The sequence below is a fragment of the Malurus melanocephalus genome, unplaced genomic scaffold, assembly GCF_030028575.1.
Source record: "Malurus melanocephalus ecotype Western Australia unplaced genomic scaffold, MMel_1.1 scaffold_742, whole genome shotgun sequence".
Taxonomy (NCBI): Eukaryota; Metazoa; Chordata; class Aves; order Passeriformes; family Maluridae; genus Malurus; species Malurus melanocephalus.
Window position 1 is genome coordinate 100,600 of NW_026623974.1, and position 16,221 is coordinate 116,820.

The 16,221-nt window shown below is 42.4% G+C and overlaps 1 protein-coding gene across 2 annotated transcripts in view; it reads left to right on the top strand.

The window, feature by feature from the left end:
• The window catches only part of XYLT1 (xylosyltransferase 1), a 162,745-nt gene that overhangs the window by 75,634 nt on the left and 70,890 nt on the right, over nucleotides 1–16,221 (top strand). For both annotated transcript variants that reach the window (XM_057384736.1, XM_057384737.1), the window contains exon 2: nucleotides 3,094–3,619. In XM_057384736.1, the coding sequence (XP_057240719.1) occupies nucleotides 3,094–3,619 (526 nt within the window). The remainder of the gene's footprint in view (nucleotides 1–3,093; nucleotides 3,620–16,221) is intronic.

The following is a 16,221-nucleotide window of genomic DNA, read 5'->3' on the forward strand; positions in this document are numbered from 1 at the left end:
TAACCTCAAATGAGCTGGCTTTGGAAACAGTCTCTTCTGAACTGTGCCTAGAGATAATTGTTTTATTGCAAAGTCCAAAATGGTGCTTTCAATGGCAGTGTTGGGTGTTGGTTTGAAAATACTGCTTTCATCTTTGGTGGTGGACACATAAGAGCTATGTTAATAGGCTTATGCGTCTTGTTTGGTCCTGGAGTAGCCTTCCATTTTTTCAGTCATTTGCAAGCACAGAGATAAGAAGGTGCTGCTAACAAATAGCTAGATAAAAGCTGAAAAAAGTGATGATTCAGACAGTGAACCTGCTGACGTATGCGCTGTGGTACTGTCGGAACTGGGATTGCCTGGTTTCAAGATCATCTTTCTGTGAGATGACTCTGCCCTGTYTTGAATGTCTTAGACATCCATGACAAATAAAATCTGCAATTAATCCAGCAATGTAATAATAAAGTATTGCAGAGCAAGTGAAACCCATCTTCTGTAGCCAGCTGAAAACCTGATGTGCTGCTTTTGCTTGTACCCCTGAACTTCACAAATGAACACAACTTATTGTCAGCAGCTGCTGCTGCTCTAAGCTCAGAGTGCTGARTTTCATTTCCTCTGCACTGCAAACGTGTACACTCTGCTCTCACGTATGGAGCCTATCTTGAAATCATTGTACTGTAAAAACCCCGCTTGGCTTTGGTGAAAGCAGTCGAGAGGGAAATGCAGATCAAAGGTGGGTGGAGATTTCTGGTTTTGTGGCATTTAACACTTGCACCAACAGGTGTGAGATTGCGTGAGGCTGCTTTGACTTTCCAACTGGGCTATGTCCTTATGTTTCAATGTGTATCTATAGCTCTTGATTTCACAGTTGGTGTACAGACCCTGCTTTATTTTTAGTCCCCACTCCTCCCCAAGAGATGTCCCTGCAGAGCTGGGTGTCCTGCATGGKGGGAGTTTTTGTGGCATTCACCGTCCCTGCAGGCAGGGAAGAGTTGTGGCCCAGCTTAATTTTATGTCTGCCTTGGAAGCATTTAGAATTCATTTGTTTTTTCAGATTCCAGCATGTAAATTTGGAAAAGCATATCCCACAGAGGGCAAAGCACTCAAAGGAGGAAAGGAGTTTAAAGAGGTGAACCATACACCAGTGAATCTGCTGTTTGCTTTGCTTTTTCCTCCTTGTTTTCTCTTTGGTTTTCAAAGACCAGCAAAGCTGGGGAAGGGGCTGGAGCACAAACCCTATGAGGAGTGGCTGAGGGAGCTGGGATTCTTTAGGCTGGAGAAAAGGAGGCTCAGGGGAGACCTTCTGGCTCTCTAAAAAACTCTGAAAGGAGGCTGTAGCCAGGTTGGCATTGCTCTTGTCTCCCAGGTAACAAGTGACAGGACAAGAGGAAATTGCCTCAAGTTGTGTCAGGGAAGCTTTAGAGTGGRTATTAGGAAAAAATTATTCATGGGAAGCGTTGTCAAGCATTGGAACAGGCTACCCAGGGAAGGGGTGGAGKCACCWTCCCRGGAGGGATTTAAAAGCTGTGTAGATGTGGCACTAGAAGATGTGATTTAGTGRTGGATTTGGCAGTGCTGGAATRATGGTTAGATTTCATGATCCTAAATACTTAAATGAACCTGTGTTTCTCTGTAAATGCTACTTTTGTTTTCCTTAAAGAAGTAAGGCTCAGAAAGTAAATTGATTTTATGCTTGCTCTTAAACATTAGAATTTTACTTTTTAAAAAATATTCCTCCCCAAACTAGAAATATTTTGTTTGTTTGAGAAGTGTTTGGATTTTGGTTTGTGAGTTGTCATCTGCTGTTGATTTGGGGTTTTTTTAAACTCCTTTGCATTCCTCTGTGTCAGACAGCTAAAGCTGGTTGCAAACTGGACATTTTCATGGAGAGAGAATCACTTTATTCACTCATTAAACAACTTCTCCTAATGAATAAACTATTCAAACATTTCTCATTGCTGAGCTGCAGAGGTCAAACTGATACTGACTCCCTGCATGGCCTGGGATAAGTCATTATCTCCCTCTCCTTTCTGTGCAAGTCCTGACTGTTAAATAGTTCCTCCCAGAAGAGGTGTGAGARACAATTCATGCTGATAAAATGTTTTGAATACAAAATGTGGTTGATAGGTGCTAAAAGATGTTCCCATCAGTCATCATTAGTGATTCTGTCATTTCCCAGCCTCTGATTTTTGGTTAGGYCTTCCACAAGTGGAGAGGAAACAGGATGGACTCAAAAAGTCTATCAATATTTTCACTYCTGTCTTCAGATGTTTTAATAACATTTCATCACTGATTTTATCTGCTACTGATGACTTTGGCAAACGGAGATGTTTCTGCATCCATGTCTTCAAAAAGTGTGTCCCCCACAAGTTGCCACAGTTGGAGCAAATGCAGCTCAACCTCACCCACCCCTGCTGCAGACAAAGATTTTACATGGTTTATTCCTTTTCCTTTATATGATAGATTTTGAATGTTGCAACATTGTGGGCTGTGTATTTATCTAAGAGCATTGAAGGAACATGATGCGTAAGAGCTGACACCTGAGCCTGACTCTGACCCTCCTGGAGAGGGTTCTAATATGTAGAAACTAAAAAAAAAAAAAAAAAAAAAAAAAAAAAAAAAATTAGGAGGGGTTTGATTTGTAGCAATGTAATTTCACTGAAAGAAAGCTCAAGCTGTAGTCAGGTGGTGCTTTCTGCAGAGCAAGGAGGCAGTTCTGGGATACCAAACTGTGATTGTTTCCACAAGGAGTGAAGGAAAGCATTAAAGCACCTGTTCTTGCTCCCTTGAAACCTGTGTCTGTTTTCTTATGGATATTTAATGGTGTCAGGGTGAAGTGTCTGGTTACTCACTGCTCACAAACCTGTGTAAAACATCCCTGCTCCATCTGAGATAAGGGTTGGACTCTGGCCCAGTGAARAGGAGGTGCCAGTGCAGGTGACTTGGGCACCTCAGAGGCCTCTCAGTCCATCTTTCTGCTATGAATCCTAACACAGGGATTTTYCACAGTATGTTGAATTGTGATTTAYCTATATTTTCATGTAAGAAATGCTTGTAATGCATTGGATGTGACTGTTTTAGTAAGATGAGTATAATTTTTCTCCCCATTTATAGGATGGCTATTTTTCCCACCGACCGAAAGAGAAAATGCGAACGGACAGCAATAATGAAAATTCAGTCCCCAAGGACTTTGAGACTATTGATAACAGTAACTTTGCTCCCAGGACTCAGAGGCAAAAACACCAGTCTGAGCTGGTGAAAAAACCCCTTAGCAAACAAAAGGAGCACTTGAGAAAGAAACTGGAAGAGGAGAAGATGAAGGAGAACTTGCTGCTGGGGAAGAACTCCAATGAGGTRGTGCAGTTCGTTGATCACCCTGGAAAAAACAGCAGCAACATCAACATTCTGAAGGACATTGACAGGTCTCCCAGTCAGAATCTTTTAAAAAAGCTTGAGAGCATCACCCCTGAGCTGAAATACGACCAGCCAGCCAAGTGTGAGGTGACGGGCAAAGAGGCCATCTCGGCCATGTCCCGCGCCAAATCTCAGCAGTGCCGCCAGGAGATCGCCGAYGTCTACTGCCAGCACAAGGTGGGGAAGCTGATGCCAGAGACAGTGACACGCTTCTGTGCCCTGGAGGGTAAGTGGGGACATGGAGAAGGACAAGTGTGTGTCTTGGGGGAAGGATTCTGTATCACTGGAATGGCCTCTGGATGGCAAAAATGGCTTTGTGGCAGGAATGTTTAATGGACTTAGTCTGCGTGAACAAGGGAGGCTTTGAGGATGTTTGAAACAGGGAATTACATGGATGTCACAAGATCCTTGGTGGATTCCTGTAGAATTCACTTCCACTAGATTTTTACTGCACGGTGTGATCTGGGTATTCAGCTGCTACTCCTGTTTCTTTTAGTTCTTAGTTTACAGACACAGAGAAGCACAGTGAAAATCTTGTTATGCTGTGCAAGAATCTTGTGCTTTTTGGTAATCAGGGAACAGCCACTGTGAATTTTGGAGCTTTATGCTTACCAATAAATGAATGGCATTGCTGTTATGGCAATGACTRTTTTTCTGTCACAGTGGAGTCCTAAGCATTTTGATAACACAGGTAATTATGAGAAGTATAGTAAAAAARATTCCAAAAGGACAAGGAAAATCCAATTTTGTGGCTGACTTCTATTTTAAATGTTCTTGAATCAGCAAAAGTTATTTTCAAAATCACTGCTGGAGAGTCAGTTACTTCTGCTGGCCTAAGCCAAGCTTTGATTTGTTGTTTTGGTTTCTCCATGCCGTCAGATCACGAGTTACCTCTCAGCTTGCTGTCAGTKTGCATGTCCGAGCTGACCTTTTTCTACTTTTCGAAGAGTGCTTCATGTGCCACCTTTCATCCAGCTGTAAGCTCTCCATAAAGTGCCTTTAAAAACAAAAGTAGCATTGATCAGTTGATCAGAGTGGGTATTGATCAAGGAGCAGCATTACCCACCACAGCATTTGTTTATACAACAGTCCAGAGTCCCCCCCTGTAATTGATGCTCCAGCCCAAGCACAGAAGGATGTGCCATGTTTTTATCCAAGCTGAAAGTGCAGAGGGAATTTATAAACTAGAGAATAGGTCTTGCTTTAAGATTGTAGGATAATCATGGTGATCCATGGGAACAGAGGATGTTTAGGTCCTTTCATTGGGAGCATCCTCTAATGGCTTGTTCACTGCACCATCACAAAGCAGTGGTTACTGTAGGGTGATTTCAGTGTGGCAAAGAGGAGGATTGTGTTGCTGTCACAGAGATTAGGAGGTTAAATTCCCTGTACAGATGGTGGAAAAGAGGAGCTGTCCCACAGAATGTTTCCAGAAAACCACATCTCCCTGTAATGAGATTCTTAGGCTCTTAATTTAGATGGTGCAAATTACCAGGATGAATGGTGTGAGCTCCCCCATTCCCCACCCCAGTGCATCTGTGACTGTTTTGTTTTGGTTTCTTACCATGTCTTTTGGTGTTTTTTCTCCCTTTCCWTAAAAACAGGTTTCTCAAGAAATATTTATTGTTTCTTTTTTAAATATGATTTAAAAATTTATTATATGATTATATATTATATTATATATGAAAAATTATTATATGATTTATCTCTTATGCCCTGCAGTCAGGATAATAGTCTGGTSTTAGAACCAAGAGCAGTGTCGCATTTTACACTTGAAGCCTTTCAGCATGTATGTACATAGCATGTTGGTATAAATGCTTCCATTGTAATGTCATAGTAAAATGCTCAGGAAAACTGGGAGCTACAAATATGACTAGAAAAATGAAGAAGGTGTTCAAACATTATTAATTTAGAAAAAACTTACGTGGTATGGTTATATACCACATTAAAAAATTAAGTGTAAAAAGACTTAAAATTTTTAGGTTTGCTGAGCAGAGTTTCATTTAGTTTTTTATTTTAGSTGGTGATGCTTGTTTAAAAAGAATAATTGAGAGACAACTTAGCCAGATGGATACATGTGGAAAATGTTGACTTTTCTTTGCCTSGAGGTTGTTTCCTCCTGCCCATGCTGACAGCTGAAGTTAACCACTTCAGCTGCCAGATTTCCTTGGCAGAAAGTCKGGACAGCCTGTGTTCCATCCGAGGTTGCTCTGGAGCAGATTTGGGAGCTCTGCTGTGGGGAAGTGGCAATGCAGCAGTGTATGGAATGGGACACGAGTTGCTAATGCAGGAGGCACCAGTGCACAAACAGATTGGGATATCAGACTAACAGAGAACCATGTTTTGGAGTCATATCCCAAAAGTCTGAATGCAGAACTGTCATGACAGGGTCAGGGGGAACCCCAAAAGTGCTCAGTGCCTGCTGGAAGGCATTATTTGTATATAATTTGATAGGCCCCTTGATTTTTATAGCCCTGTTAAAGATACATTGTCTRAGTTTGTGTTGTGGTCCCATGTCTCTCCTCCCACTTGTAGAACATAAATACTGCTGCTCTTCACTCACAGAGTGACTCCATCCCTCATGAAAGGTGACTTCATCAACTCTGGAGCTCCTTCAGARGAGTTGAGCTTGATTAGGGAATGTTTGTGAAGCACTGGACATCAGTTTTTGAGGCTGTAAGACACTCTTCTGTTGTGATGGTTGGTAGGGGGACGTGTGGGTAGAGGCCTTGGCACTTTATGCATTAAAAAAGTGCTGTGGTGTTTGTCAGACATCGGGGGTCTGAGTCTGTTCAGCATGTGAGTGTTGCTCCCTTCAGTTTGGTTTGAACAAAGGTTTCCTGTCTGTTTTCAGCAAAACTGTGAAGTATAAATATTTATGCGTTGGAGCAGCACATTCATCCATTATCCCAGCATATAAACGTGTTCCCAGTGCTGTGGTTTCCATTGAGATGTCATCCARCATTTAATCCCCTTGGATCTTGTCTCAGCTGATCAAAACCATGACGTTGCTAAGTGTAGCCATCAATCATGGTCAGGACTCCATCCAGCTGGATTGTCATAAATGTTAAGTGATACATTCACTTCAGTGGTGATCAACGAGAACAGGATCATGCAAGCTGCTTCTTCTTTAAGTATTTTATTATTTCCAAAGGCAACAGRCAAAGGAAGTTGATTATAAAGATCTTCAGTGTTTAAAAGAAAGKGTTTTTAAAACCAAGAGCATGATATCTTTGTGAGGGGCAGGTGTTATTTCCATAGGGCTGCAGTCGTGGCTGAGATCAGGGCAATGGGCAGCTTGCAAGTCTCTTCACTCAGAAAGGAGTGGTTGGCCTTCATAGAAGTGTTTTGGGGAAAATGCATTTAGCATTTCAGTAAGAGGGGAAGAGTAGGTTCAGCACAAGGTTAGATGAGGAAATGGCCAGTCCAGTCCTGTGCAGGTTGAGAAGGTGCAGGGAGACATCCTTTGGGGAGTTCCTTTCTTCTCAGGAGGTGTGGTATGGAGATCAGCAGTCTGTGGACAATGTGCAGATGTTTCCTTGCTGGGGCCAGCTCTGGTCTCGTCTCTACAGACACCGATTCTCCTGGTGTGCCAGACCCTCTTYTGCTCACCAAAGCTGCTGGTGGATGTGRACCAGCTGCCTCCCTTCTTTGTCCRTCCCCTTGTGCATGGYCCTCYCYTTGTGCAGAGGTTTTGGCAAGAAACAGAATTTTAAATGAGAATTCTTGGCTTTAAAATACCCATCACTCTGTACCTAGATAAAATCCCCTTGGATGAAGCACAAGTGACCTGAGCTGTGCCCCGTTCCCCCCAGCAGGATCCGTTGTTACCATGGACAGGAGCACAGTCCTGCATGGCCTCTGTGACCCTGGCCCTGCCCAGCAGCAAKGGGCAGCAGTGCAAGTGCAATTACACAACTGCACATTTCAGCATGGTGTTGGARTTGTGATTTCTGCTTGCTGTCCTCCTTCTGAGATGAAAACAGCCCAGCTGCTGACCCAGTGGCTGGATTAAGTCCCTGAGTTCTCTGTTTTTCGTTTCCATGTGGATCGTGGTAGTTTACAGCTCGTCACCCCTTGCCTTGCAGGTTTGCTGGATGGACATAGAGCACAATTCCTGCTTGGTCATTGCCAGCAGGTCCAGCAGTCATCACTGGCACCGTCCCAGTTAGAATCTGCACCAGACCTCCTCTGGGGCAGCTTCTCTCAGCTGCCAAACCCCCAGGGGAGACTCTGTCCTAATCCTGATCACCAATTACCCAGCTGGGTTCATTCTTGACCAAGATCTATGGCCCCAGATAGGCCAAAGGYACATAGCAGGACTTTTTGAGAAGTGTTTTCTAAGATGTAGTTCTGGAAAATGAAAAGTCCCTAGGGAAGCAGAGAGCCTCAAGTGATCCTGATTTATTTCCCCTGGGCTTTTCTGTTTTCTTTTCTTAGTTTTTAAATCAAACAGGTTTYCCGCTACCTTCATCCCTGTGGGGTAAACCCAACTCATAATAAAGTAGGAAAATAATCAAGCTGCCTTCATTCCAAATCATTTATCAGCACTGAAAGGGTTTTTTGCAGATCAGGCTGCCTTCTCCCTGGTTGCTTATTGATAATGCTGCTCTGAAGCACACTGAAGAAAGTACTTTCAGCTTCTTAGAGGCTGCTGGGAAGAAAATTTTCCATTTTATTTTAGAAAACACAATCKTTTAGTTTTCAAACTGAGAGAAAAGGGCTCTGGAGCTCTGCTTACTGACTGGCACACACAGGTAACAGCAATCTGAATGTCTGTAATGTTTGTATCTGATGCCTTCAAAGCACTCAGCAGAAATAAGTGTTGTTTGCAGGAGGACAGAGGATAAGAAACTAAGATGCCAAACACTTGTGGGGTGGTACAGAGCTGTTCTTCAAGGTATGGAAATGAGAGCATCCTCTACAGAATTTTAAAAGAATGGGAGCTGYAACGAAGCAAAGGGAGGATTTTACCTGCTCAATATGCATGTGTATACACACAGTGACACATAAATGCGAGGTTTGTTTAGCTTTTAAGGTTTTGGCAGTGAATTTTTGGACTCACTGGGTTTGATCTACAGATCATTGAACCCCAGATTTGTCGTCTTCTGCTGGTTTCAGGATTCCAAATGACATTGGCTGCTGCTGCTTYCCTGTGTGTATAATCTGTTAGTGTGACAGAATCACTGTGGTGAGCTGTACACGGTTTAAGGAGCATGTAAGAGCCACTGCACATGCAGCCCAGGCAGCATTTTAATTTGCTGCACCACAGATGACTCTGGTTGCAGTAAATTTACTGTGAGTAGACTAATTGCAAAATAACCCTAATTGAGTAGTTATCAGCAAACAACATCCTGTGGAACAAAACTGCTTACAATTAATAGCATTTAAGCCACGCACTGGTATTCTCCACAACACTAAGATGTAATTACACCGTGTACAGAGATTGTGTTCTGTTCCATGTTTSCAGCACTGCTTTCATTATAAAGGGCCCTTTCAAGATTCAGTATTTCCATTTTGGGTGAAATGAATGTATGAAATAACTGATGTGTCTCTCCCTGTACGTGTGTGAAGCAGAACCAACTCTAATAAAATCAGTGAAGCTGTGGCACTGTCAGGATTAAAATGAGATCTCAGGAAGAGTATGGTGCCACTGATTCTCAGATTAACTCCTATTATGGCCACATGTCCATGTTTGGAGAGTTAAAACTGGGATGTAAGTAATGAAAAGATACTTTGTTGTTCTGGCTGAACATGGGTCCTGCCTCATTGTATGGATGAGGAATGCAGGATATCATTTAAGTGATGGAGATTCATGTCAATGCACGAACCCAAAGGGCACATTAGTCCCTGTCACCAGTCTGGGCGTGCAGAAAGCCCCTGCCTTGCTCTTGGGTGACTCTGGTCACTTGAAGGGACTGATGAGGCAGCCCTAGTGTAAGAGCTGACAAAACACTTCCCCCTGYTCACAGATGAGTTGTTCCATGGGCAGAGAGCCAAAGGTGTGAATTACCCTTAGAAACTGGATCTGGCCAGTGGGTCAGAAGCTGGACTAGTTTCTTTGCAGAAGGAAGATGATGTGCATCTTGTAARGAAACTGGAATTGGTAGAAATGGCCTTGTGACATCCCAAACTAGAGTGACAATGTTTTGCCACCTCTCTGCATCTCTGGGGACAGCTGCACTGTAGAAAACAGGGGACTGGTGTTTCTAAGGGATGTGTGAGATTGTGGCATTGCAGAGCTGAGGGATTCTTCTTCCCAAAATAAGGCTGTGATGAGCACAGGCTGGCTCTGTCAGCGCTGTCTTGCATAGACAGCTTTGGTTTTAGAAGAAATTCAGTGGGGGGAAAACTGTTGGGTGTCTGTGCCAATTAATCCTTTCATTTCAATACAGATAGCTCCTGTCTAGATCATCTGCAGGTTCAGAAGTGGGAGAATGAAATCAGCCTGATGTTGCTCCTGTTTTTTTCTCATGATGCAGCTGTCTGGTCACGTTTCTCCACCTTAGGCYTGTGTGATCATTTGTGGCTCTGGAGGCTGCAGACCCACTCCCTGACTTGCAGAAATCATCTGGCAAATGGCATCTCGAGGAAATGCTGGAGCAACGTGTTACACAAGGAGTGGGGGGCAGCAGGGCTGGAAAATTTATGGTCAGCAGTCCTAGTTCTCACCAAGCCTCTGTTTTGGAAAACRTTATCATTTCGTGGAGCATTACAGGGGGAGCGTGGGCAAGCGTGGGAGAGGAGAATGGCTAAGTATGTCCTTGCTGCAAACCTCCTGGGAAGGGAGCGTGAGGGGAGCAGAAGCTCAGTGARTATTTTGATAAAGATTACTGTGTATGTACAGAGATGAAAGGAAAGTACTTAAGTGATCGTTAATGCTTCCCAGTGATCCTGAAATGTGTGGACAGAGTGTTGGTGGGGGAAGTCAAATACCACTATGGCCAAAGGAAAATGTTGGTACGAGGGTATGAGCTGGGGGGAGTGGGGAAGGGGATCAGGAGAGCCAAGGAACCCAACCCAAAACAAAACCAGCCAACCCAACCTCCCTCCGTACAAGGAAAATTTGAGCCATACTATTTTCCATACATTATGTTTTTCATCTAAAATGGTTGTTGGGCCTCTGGAGTGGACTCATTATGGTGATTTTAGCAGACAGACCCTGAAGAGGAAAYATGGCATCTAATTATCTTAATTCTATTCAGTGCTAAGCAGCAGCAGTGCACATCAGCACCGGGCTGAGCTTGAGTTAAGGCTGCACTGGCAGCTTCACTGTTATCCTTTCCTAATTCGACTTTGCAGCCGTAACAAAACTGTGCTACAGTGTCAGTGTAACATGCTAATTGCAAGTGGGCAGGTTTTAGATTTGCCTTTTGTTTTAAGCCTAAAATGCCACCAAGGACAAAGGAGCACAGATTCAGCTCTGTCTTTGTAACCATTGCACTTTTTCAAGTTCCATTACTTAGCAAATGCTGAGTTTTCACAGGAATCTGCAGCTGATGAACCATTATTTTGAGAASGGGGAAGTGTCATGTTCCAGAAATGCCATGCTAGCTGCAGCTCGAGGCGGCCACAGTTCAGTTTGAAGCCAGTGGCTTTGACTGTTATGATTTTAAAACAACTGGGGGTAAAGTATTGACATTTAATTCCTTCCTCCTGAACCAAGGTGAAGAAGTTTGCTCTTTTGTGGCTTCTTGAAAACAATACCTTAAATATATACAGGGATTGTTACAGTATTAAAAATGCAATTAAAGGGAATGTACCCTGTTTCAGTAAGGTTTGTGAGAGGGTACATTTCTTTGATATATTTTGGGAGTCACTGAGCTTTATGAGATTGCTGGTTGGTAATGTCTTCCCCTGGAAATGAGGAAGAGTTGTTTAAGAGATCTAACTTTGAATTAAAATGCCAGCAATCTAGGCATGAAGCCAATCTTACAGGACATTATTGCCATTTTAAGATTCCAACCCATAATTTACTTGTTTCTGTTGCAAATATTTCTTATGCAGAAGGTAGTTTTAAAACATCCGTCTTTTTTCTCCGTGGGTAATCATGACTTCTATAGAAAACCTGAATGACAAAAATCTGTAGCTGAGCAACCTTGAAAAAGATTTCGAAATTGCTCATTGTATATTTAGTCTTCCAAGTAAATGCTTGTCTCTGRTAGTTTGAGAGCGTGTTAGAAGTGAATAGCTCTGATTCGCTGCTCACACTATTTTAATATCCACAGTACGTCACTGATTGATCGTTTAGTTGTGTCAAATAAGTTACTCCTGATTGGCACCTTTGTGAGAAAGAGCAGAGCACTCCCATCTCCCTGCTGTCACCACCAGGCTTAGCTGAATGCACACTAAACTCTGAAGCATTTTACAGTTTTACCATAAAATAAGATATTGGCTTGAGATTCTGGCCCTACTGAAAGGCCCATGGCAAAAGTCCATCATTTTTCTTCTCTAGCTTTCTCACCAGCCCCCAGGGAGGCCAAAGAATTTTTCAGTCTTTTCTCCCAGTGCTTGCTGCAGCTGAATGATCTCTGCCATCTCTTGTGCTCAGTGCTTCATCCATGTTACTGTAAAATGGTGGAAGATTTAAGCCAAAAAGCAAAATTACATGCAGGAAAATCATTATCTAATAACTCAAACTCTGAGKTTTCTCAACAATAATTTCATTAGCAATTGTATGTGTTTTCAAACTGTGAAATTTGCAGGATTTTYTTCTGCAGGGCTAAATTGCTTATTGCCTTTTAAAACAGAATTTTTCAATATTGCTCTTCTCGTGGTGAAACCCAGTCTTCTACAGACAGCTCTGTCAGGAGAGAACTGACTGTGCTCCAGGGCCTGCATTCCCCTTCCACATCACCTTCTCCTGGGCTGCTACCACTTTTCTARGTGCTGAGGACTTTGAAGAAAAGACCCTTCTACCCCCTAACAAYGTCCTTTGTTTAGATTGAGGAGAATTGATACATTTGGATTGTCMGTGCGTGGTAAATATTAAGCTCTTCACTAAGCTTATAAAGGCTTGGTTCAGATGTGGGTTCAAGTTTCCTGCTCATCAGCAGCAGATGCACACTGTCTGTGTTTTAGAGGCACAGTGTTGTTCTCCACAGGCAATGAAATTCAGTGATAACTTCAACTTCACACATTTTATTAACAGCAGTTTGGATACTGCCTTTGAGTTATGCCAAAAGCCTGTGAGTCAAAACCTTTTATTTAGACACCACTCTCCTTACTTTGCATTGTTCCCTACTGCCATGGCAAGTGAAGATTCTTGCAGATCACCCTTCTGGCCTCTGTCGTGCTGATGGTTTGGGGGCTTTTTAATTTGGAGCATAAAATCTTTATGATGCTGTACATACATCACATCTGTGTGTGGATCAGATTGAATCTACGGAGCTCATCCCAACTTTCTTGCCAGTTCCTCTGTCTGTGTTAGCCCACTTTAATGACCAGATGTCCTTCAGGYATGTTCATAGCACAGACCTGTGTTGGAAGGGACCCACAGGGATCACTGGATGCAGCTCCTGACCAGGCACAGGACAAGAATCCCACCCTGTGCCCGAGAGCATTGCCCAAACACCCCTTGAGCTCTGTCAGGCTTGGTGCTGTGACCACTGCCCTGGGGAGCTGTTCCAGTGCCCAACCACCCTCTGGGGGAAGAATCTTTTCCTAATATCCACCCTGAACCTTCCCACAATAATCTGCAGCAGTTGTAGGTCCTGTCAGTGAGCACCACAAAAAAAAAGCTGTCAGTCTAAGGGGTCTTCTACAAATCTCATTGGAAGCCTCACTGCTCAGCTGAAGTTCAGAGCAGCCGTCCATGTRACTGGAATATAATGGCTCATATCATCTCTTTGTTGCAAGGGGATTGTGGCTCTTTTGTGGAGACTTTCTTGCCCATACTAATGGACGTGTTTTGTTGAAGTCTGGACTAATTTCTGTAACTCATTAAAAGTTATAAGAGAAACACTTTGCTGGTGAGAATACACCTTTGTTGGTGACTGGCTGTAAACAGCAGCTTAAGCAGTCTGGCTGCTTACTCACCTGTGGTTTTATTGCAAAGGAAGGTTTCCAGCCAGCCAATGGATATTGCTGTGCAGTGGAGCATTGCAAACCCTGTATTTTCAGTCTGAGAGCTCTGATTGTGCATGTGTTACTGTGCTGCATAACAGTGTGGAGCTTGACAGTAGTGTGACTAAACAGAACCATACATTTTCATGTTCTCCATCTATTTGTGGGCTGTGATTCATTCTGGGCAATTGACTGAATAGTAGAGAGGAAAAGGGAAGTTTGAAAGAGAAATTTACTGCAATGTATGTTTTACCCATTTGTAATTTCTCTTTTGCATGGGACTGAGRTGCAGGTGCTTTGGAAGAATTTCACTGTAACACTCTGAGCAGGTTTGAGGATTTATCCACAAGTCATTCTCTCTGTCTGAATCATTTTCTTTGGTCATTTTTTTCAAAAGCATATGAGAAATATACTCCAATTCAGAAGGGAAAACCCAGCCTGGCTCAGTTGGCCACCATGCCAGAGAAACAAATGGCTGAGGGAKGTGTGGTTGAGATTAATTGTGAGTAGAGCTACCAAGAGTAATTGTGRAAAAGGCTTCTGTATAACTCACATTGGATTTGCCAAGCCAGAGCAGGGGGAGGCTACGTGGAGCTGATGTGCTTTTGTAAACAAATCTATCATTTTCTGCCAGGGGGTTATCACAAACCCAAGCTTCCTGTGAAGTGTTAAAAGCCAAGTGGGCTAGAGGTTTAACTGATGGAATAAAGTAGCTTTGCTGACCCCTCTTAAGTGATGTCTTACTTCAGTTAATTTATTTATCAGTGAGCCATAAAATGTCTCTATGCACTTCTGTCACCAAAATTTTAAGCTGACTGAGGAATAGACAAAACAATTTTGTTCTTACAGGAGCAAGCAAAGATAAAGAGGTAGGGATTCTTGTCTTACCAGTCTGTGGAAGTTTGGAGTCCAAAACGAAGGCCATCCATCCAGTATTTGAGAATAAGAACAGTTTTATGGCACTTACGATTCTGAAAATGTTCTACCTTGCAGATCCCTGAAAAACAAATGAGAAAATCACTTCTGACAGTCTCATGAGCAATATTACAAGGAAGCTTCAGACATCTCTGGCATTCTTAACCTGGTCATCAAAAAGGGAATCTTAATCCCACTAGATTCAGCTCCATCATTTACAGTTGAAAAGGCTGCAGTTAACACACAAGTTCACTTATTTTCATTTCTCTCAATCATTTCTGGCCATTTGCCAGACATAATTTGCCAAACATGCAAACATTTGTGTTTTCATGGTGTTTGCTTTATATTGCTGCAGCCTGCAAAATTTTAGGAAATCAATTAGTGATGTTAGGGRGCCCCAATGCAAACTTGAAATGACTCCGAGAGTTCTGCTGGAATCCATCCAAGCAGAAGGATCACTTAGAGAAGAAGAAAAAGGAAAGATGCAATGTGATTGCTCTAGAAATTATTAAAGAGCTCTCAACTGAGGAGATACAGYGAGAATATGCTCCATTACACCGTATCATGGGCTGAGCATGTAAGCACTAAGCAGAAATCAGGTCTAGACTAATACTGGGGAAACTTGGGGYTCATTCTCTGATGTGTCACAGGCTCATTGGGACACCTCAGACTGCTCAGGTCMTGTACAGACCACCTATTTAACTCTTTAATTCCGCTGCAGATAAATGCAGAGCAAAAAATGGTGGTGGTGTTAATGTTAGTTTGGTATTTATATGGATTTTAAATCCTGTTTATCAAGAGACTTGAAAACAATTTTGTTACAAAATAACAGGGTTTTCTCTGAATTCCCTAAGGGAGTTTACTGAACAAAAGTATCTCTAAGGAGGAAAAATTCTCTATTTTCTCTCTTTTGCTCTTTTTCTTGTAGCTACTAGTATRTCTGGTATTTTTGTGCCAAACCAAATCCATTCCCTTTGTTTCACAGGGCTTAGGAAGGGACTTGTGGTTTTACTTATCATATATTTCAAAGATTGCCCTGTGCTGTATTAGTTTCCACAATAAATTTCTCGAGGTAAAGTGACAAACCAGTAATTCTTCATTATGAATCAGCTATCTATGAAAGATTGGACTTAGGTCAAAATTTATTACCCTATGGAACTGAAGCCAATATTTAACATAATGTCAGCTATCTTGATATTAGAGAATTCTAATGGCTATGCAATTTTATTCAATGATGAAGTTATTTCAGTTGTGTAGTGTATGTCTGGGCAATTTGATAAACAGAGCCTTGAGATGAAAATTGGATAAACATGGAAAATGGTGATTGATTGGTGGAAGGTTGCAATAATGTCTACCTTGATATACCTTTTATTGTTAAATTATTTATCTAATGCAATCTYCTACACTTTTAGGAGTCTTTAAGTTGGCATTAAATCGATGTTTAAGTCTTCACAGTCAGAAAGGCCTCATAACTCAAACTGATAAATATCTTCTAACACATCAGGAGGAATAATGATCCATCTTAATATCTGAAAGTAAGAGAGGTGTTATTCTTTCTATTTGCTRTGAATCCCTGTAGAAGGACTGGGCCATAAACTGGAAGAATTAAGATTAGARGACAGAAAGAAATACCAGAAAGCGAAGGTACAGTAGTATTTTTTCTGGGGAATTGAGAACAAATTCTGCCTGCTTTGAAAGATGAGTGAGAATGTTCCCCAGGCCTGAGCAGAACAGTGTGAGGTGACCTTCACATGCTGCCTGTCCTCAGAGGGCACAGCAAGGCTGACAGGAGGCTGTGGGTGGCTCCTTCCTGCAGGCAGAGAGGAGAGAGAGATGGGACACAGCTTT